This window comes from Eufriesea mexicana, unplaced genomic scaffold (genome assembly GCF_001483705.2).
Source record: "Eufriesea mexicana isolate 0111107269 unplaced genomic scaffold, ASM148370v2 scaffold1018, whole genome shotgun sequence".
Lineage (NCBI taxonomy): Eukaryota > Metazoa > Arthropoda > Insecta > Hymenoptera > Apidae > Eufriesea > Eufriesea mexicana.
This window is the reverse complement of record NW_016909145.1, coordinates 1,008,242-1,025,401: the sequence shown is the minus strand read 5'-3', so window position 1 is coordinate 1,025,401 and position 17,160 is coordinate 1,008,242. Positions and strand designations below refer to the sequence as shown.

Sequence of the window (17,160 nt, the reverse complement as noted above, 5' to 3'; positions counted from 1 at the left end):
TAGACACGTTAATTTGTAAACGAGCTACTACAGCGTGAGCAGCGGTTGCATTAAATTTAATATCATCGTCTGGCATTATCGTACCACATGCTTCTTTATATTTTTCAAAACATCCACGAGGCTAAATATAGATCGCCATGAAACGTGAACTTTTGTTGCGACGTGTCAATGAGATGCTTCGTTAATTTGTCGCGTACATCTATCAGGTACAGAGCGCTGATCCATCTTTCATAGACATTTCCGGAAAAATCTTTCCTTTCTTTATTTATTGTAAAACGAATTTCTATAAAATATTCAATAACGGAAGTTTTTCTTGTTCGTCTTATTTGGATTATCTTTCACTTGTCCTCGAACGAGGTCGATGAGACTCGTTCAAGTTACGAGGTTTATTGTTAGATTGGGAACGCATTATTAATTCAACCACTGTTCCAGATACGATATCAAGGAAGGAAAATGAATTGAATTTTTCGAAGGAAAAAAAATTAAGTATAATGGAACCTCATTTATTGGAATACATTAGAGGACAAAACAATTCGGATAATTGGATTATTCGTGTAACAAGAGTTCAGTGATATTCTCTATCACTTGTAATTTTCCGTCCCGTTAACAATCAATCGTGCACGTTATAATTGGACAATTTTTTAATCGTCAAATGAGAATTCAAAATTACAAATCTGTATTTTCGTTATAGCGATATCCGTTCGTTTTGCAATTGCAGTTCAGATTTGATTTTATCCAGCAGGTTGTGCTCTATCAAGTTTGATTCTTTTCGCGGCAAACGAGATATGCAATCAATTGGTAGACGCAGTGTTTACAATGCTTTTAAGACGCACCTTGTAAGCAAATATGTAGTGAAGGCCATGGTAACAGAGGCGCAATGAGTCTATTTTCATTTCGCATGTGTTATGCGTTCGCGCGTGCAATGAAATCTAATAATAAAATTAAAGAAACACAATGGTGCTCGTGAAATGGTTTGCAAATATCTGCATGCCTTCATTGATGGGATGAAATCGAATTACTTAAGAGGGACTTCCCCTCTTTCTATTCTTCACATTACATTCTCGTGTAAACCTAATTCGCGAAATTTGTATTAGTCGCAAGTAGGTTCGTACATTTTATCCTTTACGAATCCTTTTTAAATTATCTCGAATTTAATATCCTTAGTGGAATAAATACGTAAATGAAAAATTCTTAAAATTCTTCCATTTTTATAAGTAAACCGATCTTCCTCGGATTATGGATCTTTCAAAGCTGCTAGTTTAAAACTATGACAAAACTGATACCAGGCTGTGAATGCATTCGTAATACCAAGAAAAGAGGAGCAAAAGAAAGAAATCAAAGAGGACAGAGTGAGGAAAGAAGAAGCAATCTCCTGTAACACTTGCAGAAAATATGCTGTTAACGTGCAACAACTTATCTGACAGGTGTATAAGTTATTGTTAATGATCGGACGTGTATGGTGCATCGGTATAGAATGTTTCGCACGCTGTGCCGCAAACAACTGATTTAGACGGTGTACGTGAGTATCGTGCGAGATGAAAACAGGCCGCGTTGAAATTAGCATGAGAAAACGTCCTGAAGCAGGATTGAAATGTACGGTCCAACGAGCATAAGTCAATGTGACAAGGAGGACCGGTGGCGTCGAAAAGCGGAATGTCATATGACCATCTTGTCGATTTGATATGCTCCATCTGGAGACGTATATTTCATTGACATTTGCAGAATGCGGTATGTGTAAAAAGTAAAAGAAAAATAATTCAGTGTGCCACTGCATGGAGTAATCTACAACCACGGAGGCTTATAGCGGGCACGATATTTCTGTTTAACTTTAAATGGAAATCTTCAGCCACGTCATCACGTGAACCTTGCAATACCGATCTCTGCTGTATTTAAATAGCTTCGTATTCTTTTTGCTTTCAATTAGGATTAATATAAGAAAAGATAGAGGCAACTTAATTCGAAGATCCGGATCGTATTACAAATGTAACTACTCCCTTGTTACTAAAATTCCTAATTTCTATCGCAGACCGAGTGATAACGTCATGGTGTTTCCAAGATGTATTTACGTCACTTGCGTTGAAAGCACGTGGTTAAACATTAATGGGAACTGGCGGTACGTAATGCCTTGAATATTTCTGTATACTTTATTCATTACATATTTAGTATAAATAACTCTGATTATTTTAAAATACAATTTCACTTTATTTTCGTTTGAATTACCCACAGATACCCTAATCGCGTGTCCAGACTGACCGATAGTGATGACCGATTGATCAGTCAATACTCTAATAATAAATACTTCTCAACAATGTACTATCTGCAGCAGTTCGATTGGTTTAAAATGTGGTTAGATATAAAATTGATTACGACTTATGACGGAAATCTGCTCGCTTATTAATACAATCGGTTATGCTATTCTCGAGGTGTCGCGAATGAACAATCGAGATCTAATCGAAGCACAATAATTGGAGGCAGCTGGACGAATTCTTCGCGGAAAGAAGTCCCCTGCGGTGAGGGCGGTCAATACGAGGTGTGTAGTGACTCATCTAACATAGACGTATCGTGTACCATGTCAGTAACGGCAGAATACATCATACGAAATGTGAGATGCTCGTTAGTCTCGTTCCAGGTGGCTCGTTATCGTTGGTAGCAGTGTGTCAAGTATCACATAAGTTAGCCTCAACGCGTGACACTCATGTAATGCCTAGTAAAGGCAGAATTATGAAAGAAGCTCGTCATTCGGTGAAAAAGAAGGAAGAAAAAGGGCGAAAGAAAGAGAAAGGGAAAAAACCAAACTCATTCGGCGATAGGCGATAAAAGATCCATTGATGTGATCTGTACCTTCAAACCTACAAACCAAGCAGGGTGCATCTGGAACAGACGATAAATCTTGTTTCCTATGCATACACCACGTCTACGACCGATGAACGTATTAAGCAAATATTTCAAGCAGATAGTGACTTACCATTAATTGAAATAATAGTTGTGTATGGATTTAAAAAATTAATATCTTTCTATTTTTAAAAATACACGTTACACATTACACACGAAGGGAACGAAATTATATCGGACAGGTAAACAAGTTTTGATTGTTGGGTTATTTATAAATATTTGGAAATTAATTAATCTTTGCATTCATCAGACTTGGTAGCTTTGATTTTCATTTTATAAGGAAAGCTGTATAAAAATCTTGGATTATTATTCGGTTAAAAAATAACGTTATGGTGAAACATAAAAATTGATTATCTTTTATGATTAATTTTATTGGTAGATTAATGGATTGAACTATGTGCAAAAATGTGCTCAATGTACTTCTTATCGAATAATTAAAAATAAAATCAAAACACTCGAGTATCGATTCGACCTATATGAATAATTACTTGTTATCAATGATATTGTCTTTATGCATCCATAAGTTAATATTCTTTTGAATAGATTTCAGATTAACGATAAACGATCGATGAAATCGATACGCATTAGAATCATACGTTATCGCAGAAACGAAGAGGACAAATTAACTCGGGTGAACATGCTGCATAGGAAAGATAAAGTTCCGGAAGGCCGCGTTCTCGACGAAAATATTTAACGTGGAATTAGTAGGGTAAGAACGCGAGTATAATCTGCGCCCCTGTGATGAGATTATGGTAATACAACTCGTTTGCTGCTCGACGTGCGGTGACATTTAGATTTAGCCGCGTTTTAGCGGCGTGACTGAAAGTGGCAAAAATGAACAGATATCCAGGGAAACAAGATCCTCGAATTTTGAAATATATCTCTTCTCCGACACGCGACATTTATCACAGGGCTCCTATTTATTTAGCACGAATTTGGCACGATACAAACCTGGCAATAATCGACTGGCACAACGACATATCGCGAATCTGTTTCTCATCTTTCAAACAGTCGACTGCTCGAGTAATTACTCGTAACGATGAACCTGTGGAGGAGAAATGCTGTGTTTCGTGTAATTGCAGAAAAGTGAGAATAGCTAGTTGCTTAATGTTACTCAAACTTGTTTAAAGGAAACTGAATTTGCATTTTCTACGGAAGCCTTCGTTATCAAGTACTCGTCGTCATTATTTCGTCGGAAGGAGAAAATCTCGAAGACATTGTTGCAGATGATATTATGCTTATCACCGAGTAGCCTGCGGCTGCATGTTTAGAGCCTAGAACGACGAACAAAAGTGGCTGCATATGGTCTTTACAGTCACCCGAATGTTAGATCTATTGAGTCACTCAGTTGTGTAATTCTTGGCACATTGTGCACTGTTCGACTCTGTATTTCACGCACACACATAATGTAATTCTGTGCCGACACAGTTAAAAACATTATTTTTCTCGTTTGTATTCTGTTCTTATCTAAAGACCGTCAGATGCCTATGTCGACGTTGCTTTTACGTTCGTTCACGTTTCGCGTTTTTGGATCTAGCTGAACGCCATTCGCCTTAACTATTGGTCCGAAAATTTATCGTTGAATGTCAAGGACTTACCTTTTTACGTAATATCGAATTGCGAAATGGCAACCAAAAATTCTATCCGTTCGTTTTGATTATCGACTCCTTGTCGACTTCAAAAGCACGTGATCTAAAGGAAGAAAACTACGATCTTTTCACACGATATCGCAGTAGGTTCTAGAATCGTTTGGACTTAGATTTACTATCTGATTAGTTGTTAGCTTATAATTGACAGATAATGGAAATGTTTGCGATAGAAACTTAATTAACGGTGTACGATGTGCGTCATTTTCTTTCCAACATAATTTTATTTTGTCATCGTCAATTCGTTATATGTTCGACCAAGACACACCTTCGATACGTTATTCCCTTCTTTTTTCTCCTGTTTGTTTCGTCGTTGGATTGACTCATTGATTTTTTTCCATGTTATCGTACAAGAATAACATGAAATTTTCCAGAATCTCGTGAGCGTTCATTCAGTGACAAGGAACAAAACGTAATCGGCGTTTCGTAGTATCTAATTATAATACTACGTGTCGCATGATTTTTCCGCATAGAATCTGCATCATGTGGTAGATAAACGTTTCCTTGGTACGAGCCTCCAATAGTACGTCAAGTGTGGAAAATGTTGAACACGTGTTCCCTGACTACATCTGTACCGATAAAAGATTATTTTTAAATCGTATAGAAAAATTATAAAAATTTATAGAAAGGATTTTAGCGATAAACACTGTAATTATGATCAATTATTTTAATGGATTCCAAGATTGTCCTTACAATTAATCAATTATTATTCCTTATTTGTATTTATACAGATGATTAAATATAGTTATTTATTTATATTATATCACTATATATGGTATATTTAAACTACGTATTAAAAACGAATTAGAAATTAATGAACGTATTTTTTGCGCCTTTAGAGGCAATTTAGAATGAAGTACTCTTAATTATTCTCACGTGGAAATTAAGTCTTCGTTAAATGAACGTTATTTTCCTACAATCTCCAGAAGCAGCGATATTTTCACACGTTTTATGCGTTCAATTTGCAACTTGTTGTGCACAAGGAACATTATTCAGGGTTAAAAATAAGAATCATGATGTTCTTGTGCGAAGTGACTAATTAGCATTGGAAACAAGAGATTAAATATTGGATTTTCATAAAATTAAAAACTGTTGACAATATCAGTCGATGGCGTGAAATCCGTTTAAAACGGTAAACCTACAATTAGGGACCACAGAAGTTACATAATTCCATAATCACAATCAAGATTACATAAATCCCAAAGATATTCTTATCTTCCTTCCGAAAACAGCCTTCCATGAACCATCGCGTTTCATTTCAGAATCTACATTTTTTCGGAGATCGAAAATGTTCACAGTTAACTTTATCATCGGACGTCCAAAGAATCGAACTCGTGAAATTATATCTACATCATCAAGAAGTGTAAAAAATCCCGTCTCGAGTCAAGTTTGAGCATGAGACTGCAGCTTTCGTTGAACTTTCACTGGAGTCAAATCGAGTATTCGACAGATTCGATACAAGCATCATGGGCCTATCACTCGTTATCATTGCCATTGTCACCGAGAGCACCAAAGGAACTAAAGCAATAAAATCACGTTTATAATAATCCGAAAATGTCGGAAACTTCTACCTAAGTCAAGTCTGAGCAGTCAAGAAACCCGTTTGCAACGGTAGTTTTTGCACAGGTCGACTGGTGTTTGCGAACTGCAATCGCGCCGCGGGAACACGTGTACGGGGACGTGGGGCACGTATAAGCTGGCATAGAAAGCGAGTAAGAGCGCACGTGAGAGAGAAAGAGAGAAAGGGAAGAACGAGCGGCGGGGCGGCTTCGAGGAGAAGAGGATTTCAAGCTGTTCCATCGAGAGCGAGCGAGCGAGGAAACGGGCCGTCCCACGACGGGGAGGTTCGTGGTGGGGTGTCAGCCGCGGCTTATCTGGCGACTTTATGTATATTACGATGCCCAAGGCAGGAACACGAGCAGTTCACTGCTGGCTAACTGGTCGGAGAAGTCGGCGAAGCCGTGTCTGAGCCCGGCGGCCCGGTTCATCGAGAGAAACGTGTTCGAAAGCTAGCAACGCCGAATTAAGAGCTTTGACGTACATACACCTATATAACTGCTGATACACAGAAATATATGTATATATGTTTATATATACATATACATACGTATATACATTCACGCGCATATCTATATCTATATCTATATATATATATATATATATACAGATATATATACAAAGAGAGAACATCACCGTTGGCGTACCAGCTGAATAATTACGGATACATACGCGTGTGTATACCGGTCAGGTGCGCGAAACCGTAACCGTAGTGGAAGCCCGGGGCAGTCCACAGTTTGGCAAGCTGATCGAGCCGCTATCAGTACTTCTCAGTGATCACTGCGATCCAGGATGATCGTTCTTGCGTGGTCCTTGTTCGTGCTGGTCTCATTGCTCATCACGACCAATCAAGCCTTCCTCGCTGCTCCCATATCAGGTATTGGCAAGTACTATTTATATTTTATTTCCAATCGTTGACTTACAAGCGAAAGTGAAAATTGAAAGTGAACCGCTGTGTGTCATGGATGTATATCACGGATCAAATACGTACGCCTACCAACGCGATCGTGAAATTTTCAATACATCGATAGGGTTGTACGTTTGTAACGTTTGATGATCTACCGGCATTTTCACGTGGCGCCTCCGGTTCAATCTTCGCGCAAACGAGGCGCACACGTTTTTCCACGCCCGTACTACGCAAGAAAGAACTCGTTCTATGGAAACTTCTGGTAAACGGAGTAACTTTCTCGCGTGTTTGATAAGATGTGCGAGTGTAAACAGTGTTCGGCGAGACCCGGGTTTGCTCGGGTTCGAACCGAGTGAACCCATGCGGATTCGTTTCGAATTCGGACGTTTTCGTGAATGAATCGTGACCTCGGCTTCGCGACACGCGGTTTCGTCTGTACATGCTTTGATATGCTGTCGTCAACGTTAAACTCCCGGGATTTTCGTGGTATTTATATCTATTATTGATCATTAATTAAATTTTCTCGTTAATTTCACAATTGGGTAATGGTATTTTATTTAAACGTTAAATCGAAATGCAACCAACGAATATTTCGTTGGTATGCTAGAAATATTATACGATGTAGATTGGAGATGTTTACATGAGAAGTTTGGAAGCATTAGCGTTTCGCAATGCCTTTTATGTATCTTTATTGTTATAAATTATTCGGCGATGTCTTATTGTTCTATCTCTTCTGTAATTTAGCCGTACAAATATTTGTTCTTCGCATTAACTGCATAGCATGCAAAATGAATCGTAAATTATCATTTACGATTAATATCAAACATAACCTATTCCTTTACAGCCTGCTGTAATTTATGTTGTATATTTGCAAGTTTTCCGTCAACAATCCATGCTTAGTATATTCAAATTTTTAAACCAAGAGTGATATCGCATTAAAAATAGTATGCACAGAAAAATAGCGATATTGTATAAAGATTACAATTTCCTAAATAATCGTAAAACGAATGAAAAGCCTCTATTTATTTAATCTCTTTAATTTTAGTTTTATTTGTCTCTTCCATTTCATTTCACTCTAATGAAACTTTCGTCTGCGATAAAGTAACCGCGAATCACTATCGCAGTATCATTTCTTTTGTCAAGAGAGCACGCGATTCTCCGACTATTTCGAGTGTAGCGTTCTTCATTCGTTCAGGCATATCTTCGTTCAGTCGAATCGTTCGACTTCTCTTTCATAAAAGTCCCGTTAAGAATAGACGGTACATGTAGCCGAGTAGCTAATCGACGAACAGGCTGCTTCATTCTGTGATTGAACCTCACGTGTTAGCCAGTTTCTGACCGTTCGGTCAGATAGATTTAACTTCCGTGGATCAGAAGCCAGGACTGAGACAGTTGGGTGAGAATTTAGTTTGAACCGTTGCCACAAATTATAATTTCCCTCGTTTTCGCTATTTGACAAGATGGTCCAAGTCCAATTTCATCGGCTATTCCCCTCTATGAGAACTTCCTACATTATAAATAATGTACTGAACGTAAGTTAACATCTGATAGGAAGAAAAGAACAATGTTATCGATTTGTTCTCACCTAATCCTCACTATCTGATGGAGGAATAACTATTTTTATAATGATCGAAGAGATTACGGTTGTTTCTTCTTTCAACTTTCCTTTAGCTCTTAACGCACCAAGGTGTGATGATCGATGATCTTTATCGGGAGAACTCAAAGGACTCCACGGTTATTTCACCGTTATTTTGATTTTTATTCTCGTATTTTTCTTGCCACGTTTCCAATCAATTCTACGGGTATACTATTGAGCTTCCTTCTTGTTTTAGAATTTTAACACGGTTTTATGCTTGCTTAATATTTAATAGCGCACAAGCTACATCGCAATATTTCGTACGTAGGTACCATGAACAATATTATAAGGGAAAAGAATCATTAAAGAGAATAAATCTTTAATTTACGAATAATCCAGCCACTCTAATTCAATAATTGCTTGGATTTGCAATTGTTATTTACTAAAATGCGTTTTATCGATAAGTATAACGAGGATTGATTAAAAGTGAGATGTCGCGCAACCATCTCGATCCAATAATTCGCTTTTTTAACCAAGTAATTATCTGGATCACATTGAACGAGATTAGTCTGTTATCTTCGCATATATGTGATCGTTATCACTCATCAGTTTCGATGATCAAGATCAAGAGATCGAGGCGAAGTCGCGGAAAATACGTCATTTATTTTGATGAAACCATCGACTAATCGATTACATCGTAATTCAATTGATCACACGTATGATTCAATGCTTTCTTATTGTTGGTGGAAGATCAAAAAGTTTAAATTTTCTCTGACCTTCCTTTCGCATTTTCTTTGCTTGAATATGAATTTCTTCGGATGAGTTATTATTGATTTATATCCTAGGAGAGTGAAAAGTATAAATTATATGTAAATATAGGGTGAAAAATAGGAATTAATAAGTATTGCATTTTTTCTGTAGAAAATATGATATCCTTGTTTAAAAATGCTATTAATTTTTTTATTTTTAACATATTTCTCGGTTATAATTATGTGTACCTAGTTACTTCATAATTTACTCATTACATAAATGAGTGTTCTTTTTTTAATTGCTTATTTCATCATACCTCTGTTGATAAATTTACCGAAACTGCTTCTTCTTGGACCCATATTTGAAGAAATCGGTCACATCGGTCATACTTATTTTTATTACAATTCTCATACTTATATATACATGATAATTCGGTAGTTTAAGGAAATTAATTCTCCATATCACCTGAGTATTGAATTTCAATTTACAACTTGTTTTTTACAAGGATCATCATTCACGGTTAAAAATAGAGACGCTTACACTCGTGACCAGTTACCACTTCTAAACGCAATAATGAATTCTACATACAATTTGAATCTTTGCGTGAAATCAAATTGTAACTAATTTTGATCAAGGTCTAGATTTGAATTGCGAAGAAATTTTCCGAAAAGCCGACCATATCGGACACATTTATTTTTATTTGGTGCGAAAATGATAAACTGTTACCTTTAAATCTTTGATGCAATCATTTTTTACACAATGACCTTCGGTTTTTTCCCATTTTTTACAATGAATATTCAAGAATTTTTTAAACCGCATAATTTCTTATAATTTATAGAGACATTTGTAGTAGAGTTGACTTTAAGAACGAGAGGATTTGAATCAAGATCGATTCGCTATGAGATATATTAAAAATCTGTAATGAGTAAGTTAACAGAATGGAAAATAAATAGGAATACACACTACTTATAAATTGTTCTTTCTGAAAAGCAATTATCAGCTCGGGAAAGATTTATTACACACTCAATACTTGGAACCAAAGGTAAAAATGCACATTTTACAGGGCTATTCGTAAACTGTCAATCAAATAGAATAGAATCGTGTAACTTCGCAACATGATATATCACCGTGTTCCCTTCTACAAGGTACACAAATTAAGAAGATACTGTGATTTTAGATATATCGAGGAAGAAAAATAAATAAATAAAAAGTGCGAATTACGTGCGACGTAATCTAGACGTCACGAGTTTCCATCTTCAAGTTTCGAAGCTTTTTCATTTTTTCCTTAATGTTGTTCCAACTTATTACCGCACTAAGAGAAAAAAGAGTATCATCTTACATCCTGAATCTTCAAACACATCCTTCGCGATGAGCATCTTTTAAAAAGAGCAAGAGACTTTGGGGAACCCGATGAACATATACAATTTCCAACACTTTGAAGACGGAGGCGCTCAAGTACATTCTCGAGTCACTGCATATATATAATATTTCCAGCAGATGACCAAAGTAAAGCAATTTATTTCTAATTATCAGTTATCGGATATTCCTTCTCGTATTTTCCACAGTGTTTAAAATGTTACAAATACGATATCAATCACTGGCATCATACACCAATGGATATCGATATTGTAAAGTCCAAGAATTATTATTTCCGGAAAGGCAGTTGGATAAAAGAATCATCTGGTTGTATAATAGAACAATCGAGAACAAAAGCACGATATCAGGTTTTATCGTGTAATACCTACTAGACCACACGTCATGCTGCAATCTACTTCACGAAACACTCGACGCACTCAAAACGTTCCCATTGCGCAAACACGAGTAACAAAGCAAGCAGAATCAAAGTGCACTTCGACGGAATCTGCGTGTCGGGAAAGAAAAAAAGGAACACTCGTGGGCGTAAAATTCGTCTTTGGCGAGCTTTAAAAATCATCTGTCTAGCCTCGAACGGGTTCAACGTTTGCTCTTGTGCTTCGTTGATACATAGTGTAACACTCTTGGGCTTCTTCTCGGTGAGAGCGATCGAACAAACAAACGTGGAATGAAATAAAAGAGAACGCAATAGAAAAAACAAAGAGGAGGGAAAATGAGAAAGAAAGCGGTAGACAAAACGACGAGAGCGCATGAATTTGATTTTACACGTTAATTACACGTGCACCGGTTGGTGGGCCGAGTGGTAGTTAAATACCCTGGCCCGATCGATTCGTTTACCTTAATTGTCGCCGGTTATCCGTTAACGAGCCTGTCGTTTTCTGTCAGCCCTATTGGCAGTCTGCCAGTGGCCCTTTTAAACCCGCCAGAGCAGGCCTCGTCGATTGGATATTGTGGTGAACTGCTGCAGCTGCAGAAAAGCTTGCATGTGCGCTTGCATGCCTAAGGCGAGTCCTGACTGCCTATGTATCGAGGGCAGAAACAATAAATATCGAAGTTGCCGGGGCGTGACGAGTGGAGGAAGTGTAAGCAAAGAGGGATGCTTTCGGTTCTTTTGATCTTTTTTCAACTTTGTTTAAGATTCAGGTGAAGAGAGGGAAAGGGAACTCGTTTGGTTTGCTCGCGAAGATAATTGGCGCGCTGAGAATCGGAGTGCTACCGTTCACACGATCATGACTGAGAGATCTCACGTGATCTTAGTTTCTAAAGCTTTTATGGTCGATTATCTTGGGCAAACTTGTCGATTATTCAAGATAGTGCTACACTTGAAATATGTTCAATTCAATTTCCTACAAACTTTCTTATAATTTTATCAACACGTGTCCAAGACTTATATGTTACCCTCGATTGTTTTTTAAATTATAATATAACCTGCGTGTTTCATTTGTCAAAAATTTGTGATTCAAGTTGATTCTATGTTATATAACCAACATATAAAAAAGAGTACCTGTAAATGCTATCCTTGAAAACGTTTCAAGCTTATGAAAATTCGCGTGGAACCAGTAAAATCGACAGGTCTATCGTTTCCACCGATTATGCAAGTGTTAGAACGAAGTTCGTCTCGATTCCCAATTTCGATTTTATAACCATGTCACATTTTGTCGAGCAAGCTTATCTATCTAGGTACTTACACCTCGAACGAGGTTCGACCATCTTCAAAGAGTACGTCGTTACGATTAACAGCACGATAAAGTGAATTAGTCAGAGGACCGATTAGTCGTTGACAAATCTGCCAGTGCAGAATAGTCTATTCGATTAATCTAGACCACGCAGCAGATGAATGTGTCATCGATAAAAAATATAGAAGACCAATAATCTTTGAAGTGATGCAACTAGTTTTTACATTCGCTTCTGCAAACACCGTCTCGTTCTTCCTTCTTTTTCCAAAAAATCTGACTTTTGTTCGTTCTCGAGTTCCTGGAAGCCCTATGATCTCTAGAAATTTTAGTTCTGATGAACCTTTGGCAAGTCGAGGGCAATGTTTGCGATATCTATCAGCGATCTACGGTTCTATGGTTCTATATCGACGATCATAAATTAACACACAACGAAATGGCCGGGGCTTATCTATCGGCTTTAGATGTCTATACCGAACGTGTGTAGGCTGTTTTCAATCGACCAGATGGGGAATTGAGGAAAAAGTAGGCTAATGTGTGCTTTCGATCGCTTCTTCTATAGGAAACGAGTTCGCAGGAAGGTGTTACGCTGTTGGTGCAGATGTAGAAAATAGAGGGAACGTAGGAAGATTCTGAGCTAATCTTCCAAACGATAATACCGATAGACGCTTCCTTTCCACGCATCCTTGCTTTATATGTACATATGTTATTTTCAGAGACTTGTCTTATCTCGACTTCCTTCTTCTCCTTTTCAGAGGATGATTAATTATACCTTTGCTCTCGATGCCCCAGCCCTTAATAACAAACGCCTGCGATAACCAGTTTGGAGATTACCTCCATTCTTGGCTATTCTCGATTGCAAAGAAACGAAGGAATTATTAACTGTGGAAGTTCTCACGCGTTGATTGCCACACCAATTCTGCGTAACTTTTTCACGACAGTAAAAGTTTCGTTTTGCTACATTGCAGTATACGTAAATAATACATAAATCAAATTTTACAAACGTTGTATAGATTAAATGCTTTTGTTAATATTGGCATCGCCTGATGGCCGCGACAGCAGTCAACGCGTTGACACATTGCAGATTAGACACTCTATTCCTAATCATATTTAGTAACTGTTTAATAATTACTACTAATATTTTATAATATAGAGTTGGCTTCCTCGAAACATCGAAATCCACGAAAGTTTCGAGTTCCAAGAATTTGAAATTTCGCGCCTCTTGCATGATTCGATATTCGCCGAATTCTTAATTCAAAATTTTCCCCAAAGACATAAAGTTAGCAAATAAAGAATTAGTGACTCGATAAATAAAACAATATCTCATCACGTAGCTGTAAAAAGCGATTCTTTGAAAGACTTTCCAATATATCCAACTTTATTTAACATTATTATTATATTCTTTCAGCTTTCGAGAATTTAAAACCTGATAAATTTTCCGTTTCGATTTTCGAGAATTCAAAAATTGCCATCCATCCCGTCTCTATTAGGTAAAATCTCATGGATGATCCCTAATGGTGCTTTCGCACACTACGATACATTTTTTCATAAGTCTACAACGTGTTAATGTTCTTCTAAGATCATCGTCGTTAGATCAACGGTATTATTAGCACCGATAAATATTGCTAGTAATTGTAATCAAAGCGCGAATTGCTTCGAGACGTCTTCCGTGGATGTTTTCCTTGATTTCGATGGGAATCAACGAGGATGAGCAATCGTGGCGATGGTCGTTTCCTTTTTTGCATATTCAACGTGGCCTACAGTTATTTACGCTTTAGCTAACTTTTACCCGTGTTTTCCGGGAATTCATTAAGGGGATCGGTGCTAATCGCTAATTCGGTTCCCGCGCGACCAGTTTTCCTCGTTAGTTATTTTGCGCGACTCTTTGTGGAACTATGTTTGTTCCTTTGTCTTCGTAGGGAAATCTCGAAGGTGAGGCGCAGCTCATACGCGACTTCCATTATCGCCGAATCAAGGTGGACACGACAGCTATTTAAACCGAGAGATCGGAATTAGCAGCGAAAATTTGGCAAGATCGCGGATGTGTTTAGCAGATATTGTAACCTTCTAGATAGAATGGTTAAGGATGAGATCACATTCGATCTAGACACGTCAGGCGGTCACGAAAACGTCGCCGCGACTAGCTTAAGGTAGCCTACTTAGGTGATTTTGGGATCTCCGTGCAGTTTTAATGATTCGTCGAAGTGCTTAGTCTGCGTGACTAATATATCATAACTGATCTGTCAGATCCACGGGTAACCATGTACGAGCAAAGAATCCTTCAAGTAAAGCATAGTAATAATAAAAAAGATAACGAATAGTATGAAAGAAATAAAGTAGGTAGTCTGTCTTTCAAACGAGTCTTTTGAAATTGTCGAATATTAATGAGGATGGAGTAATTTTCAGGTCAAGAACGAAATCGGTTAACGAAGTCTCCTATTACCGTTCTAACTGCCTCTAAGAGCTTCTAACCTTCGAAAAATCTGCTGATCATAAATCGCGATAATGAGCCACGATTTGCTGGAAGTGTCTCGATTTTAGTCCAGCAGAAACAGCGATAATGAACGCTTTTAATCGGCACAATGCGCTGTTCGATTTCCAGTTCGTCTCTATTCTTAGCCCAGTTTCGTTTCTCGTCCATTAATGCACACGATACAACAGGATTTCGTGCTTTCCAATGTATCATTAGATACACACGATAAAAAGGGCGCCCAATTTCACAGAAAGTTGCATTTAAAATTGTTTAATAATAACTAATAACGTTGTGTGCATCATTATTGTGTATAGGTAATGATATTGTATTTTCGTTCTTGGCTCTTGGTTGCATAACAAGGACTTTTTAATGATGCAACGAATGAGGTACCTTCTGAGAATAAAAACTCATGGACTTTACATTGTAACGTCATTTCAAGAATGATTATCACGAAGAGTGATTATTATCGAAATTATTTTTAAAAAATCGATCTTAAATCGAGGAATTTATTGCAGGAGAAAGAAAGATGGGAAAGAACGAAAGTGGAAACGGGAGGTGAAGGAAACTAGATCTTCTTAGTGAATGGCAAAGAAAATATGGATGATCGATAATTGCAAGTAAACTTCAACCTGCCTGGGAAAAATTATTTGCATTATTTATGGAATAATTTGTTGCATGCCTGGCAAATCTTTTTAATTTTCATACCTTCAAGTTCTTACATATTTAGTAGCTTTCGAGTCGGTACTCAATTTAGACGGAAAGGCAGAGTGAGAAAATTAAGGAATTCGTTGCTACCGCAACCTCGTAATTGAATACAATATGAATTCTCGGCGTTGTTTTGAGATTCTAAACAGACAATTAAGGATTAAATATTTTCGCCCTGGTTTCGATTCGTTTATGCCGGAGGTTATTTATAATTTCCGGTGGTTGTGCATTTTGAGACTCGGGAAAAATTGCAATTAGCGAGATATTATACTCGTTCAAACAAAGAGATAGAGAGAGAAAGAGAGAGAGAGAGAGGGATATTGTCTGGTTGTATTAAATATTTGTGAAGCGAAAAACGAGCATTTGGCTATTTTGAATGTACGTGTTTTTTTTTTTTTTGCAAAATTAAGAGAGTGAAGAGATTCATTGACTTTTGCCTTCTTTTTTATCTCGAATAATAATGAATAATAATGAATGAAAATAAAATACATTTCTGGCGTTCATATTCATAAACTTATTTTGAAATTATTTATAAGAATTTATCAAATCATCTCATGAGTAATTTAAATATTTTAAGAGAATGAAAAAATCAATAAATTAATAACAGAGCGAAAAGTTTGTAACAAATGTAGATTATATTGGCTCGTATATTATCTTCTACGCAAAGAAAAATATCGTCGGTCATCGATGTACTTAGAACGATCTTTCACAGAATATTTCTTAACTATAGATCAATTGCAAATTTTCAAGCATCATTTTACCATTGAAACTACCGAACTAATCAACATGATTAATTTCAGATTTTTTGCTTTTCCAATTACTGACAACATGCAATTACTTCAAGCAGAATTGATATCTAATAAGAAATACACATCGTAATACACATAGTCGTAGTGTTAACAATATTTAAAGTCCAAAGTAAGAAAGAATGAATATAACATACTGTTAAATAGAACTATCACTTTCACAGCCGGCTATTCTTCCTACTTCAAGAATCTATCTCAGTTTGTCATCTCCAATGGTTTGCTATACGTTCCCTGCACCCTTACCTTTTGACTCGCGATGTCTCGTCCGCGAAGAGTGGACATTAAAGGTGCCAAAAGCAGCCACGTGCTTTCGACAACTGTGAAAGCAAGAAATCCAAAGCTAGTCATTTTGACTGGTTTTAATAGTTCTAATATTAAACCCAGCCTATCTGTCCCTATATTGTAAGATGTAATTGGTGTCCCACTTCTGGGCAGGACAACCGTGAATTATCCTAATCTCGGTCCGCTAAATTTCTGGTCGACCGGTTCGGTAACGCGACCAGACTTTCTATGGCGGATTTGCGAATGTTAACGCGTCTATTCCGTTCGTGTACAACCGTGTAACAGTCCCAGGGAACCGTTATAGCCCGTGGGTCGTCGTTATATTAGCGACGTCGTGCACAACTGTCCCCGTTTGTGCAAAAATTACCGCGTGAATACCGAGTCGTTCGTTCGTCGAATGAATATAAATATGTCTTTACGTTTCGTATTCATAAGTCTGAACATAGCTGAACAGATATGGCGTGCATATTAAGAGGTTCGGTATAAAATAAGATCACTCAACGTGAGAGTCGACGCTCT

The 17,160-nt window shown here is 37.3% G+C and overlaps 1 protein-coding gene across 1 annotated transcript in view; it reads left to right on the top strand.

The window, feature by feature from the left end:
• Window positions 1-6,741: 6,741 nt before the first annotated feature.
• The window catches only part of LOC108547401 (uncharacterized), a 23,500-nt gene continuing 13,081 nt past the window's right edge, over window positions 6,742-17,160 (top strand). Inside the window, exon 1 of the mRNA XM_017899904.1 lies at window positions 6,742-6,972. Within this exon, the coding sequence (XP_017755393.1) occupies window positions 6,888-6,972 (85 nt within the window). The 5' untranslated portion in view covers window positions 6,742-6,887. The remainder of the gene's footprint in view (window positions 6,973-17,160) is intronic.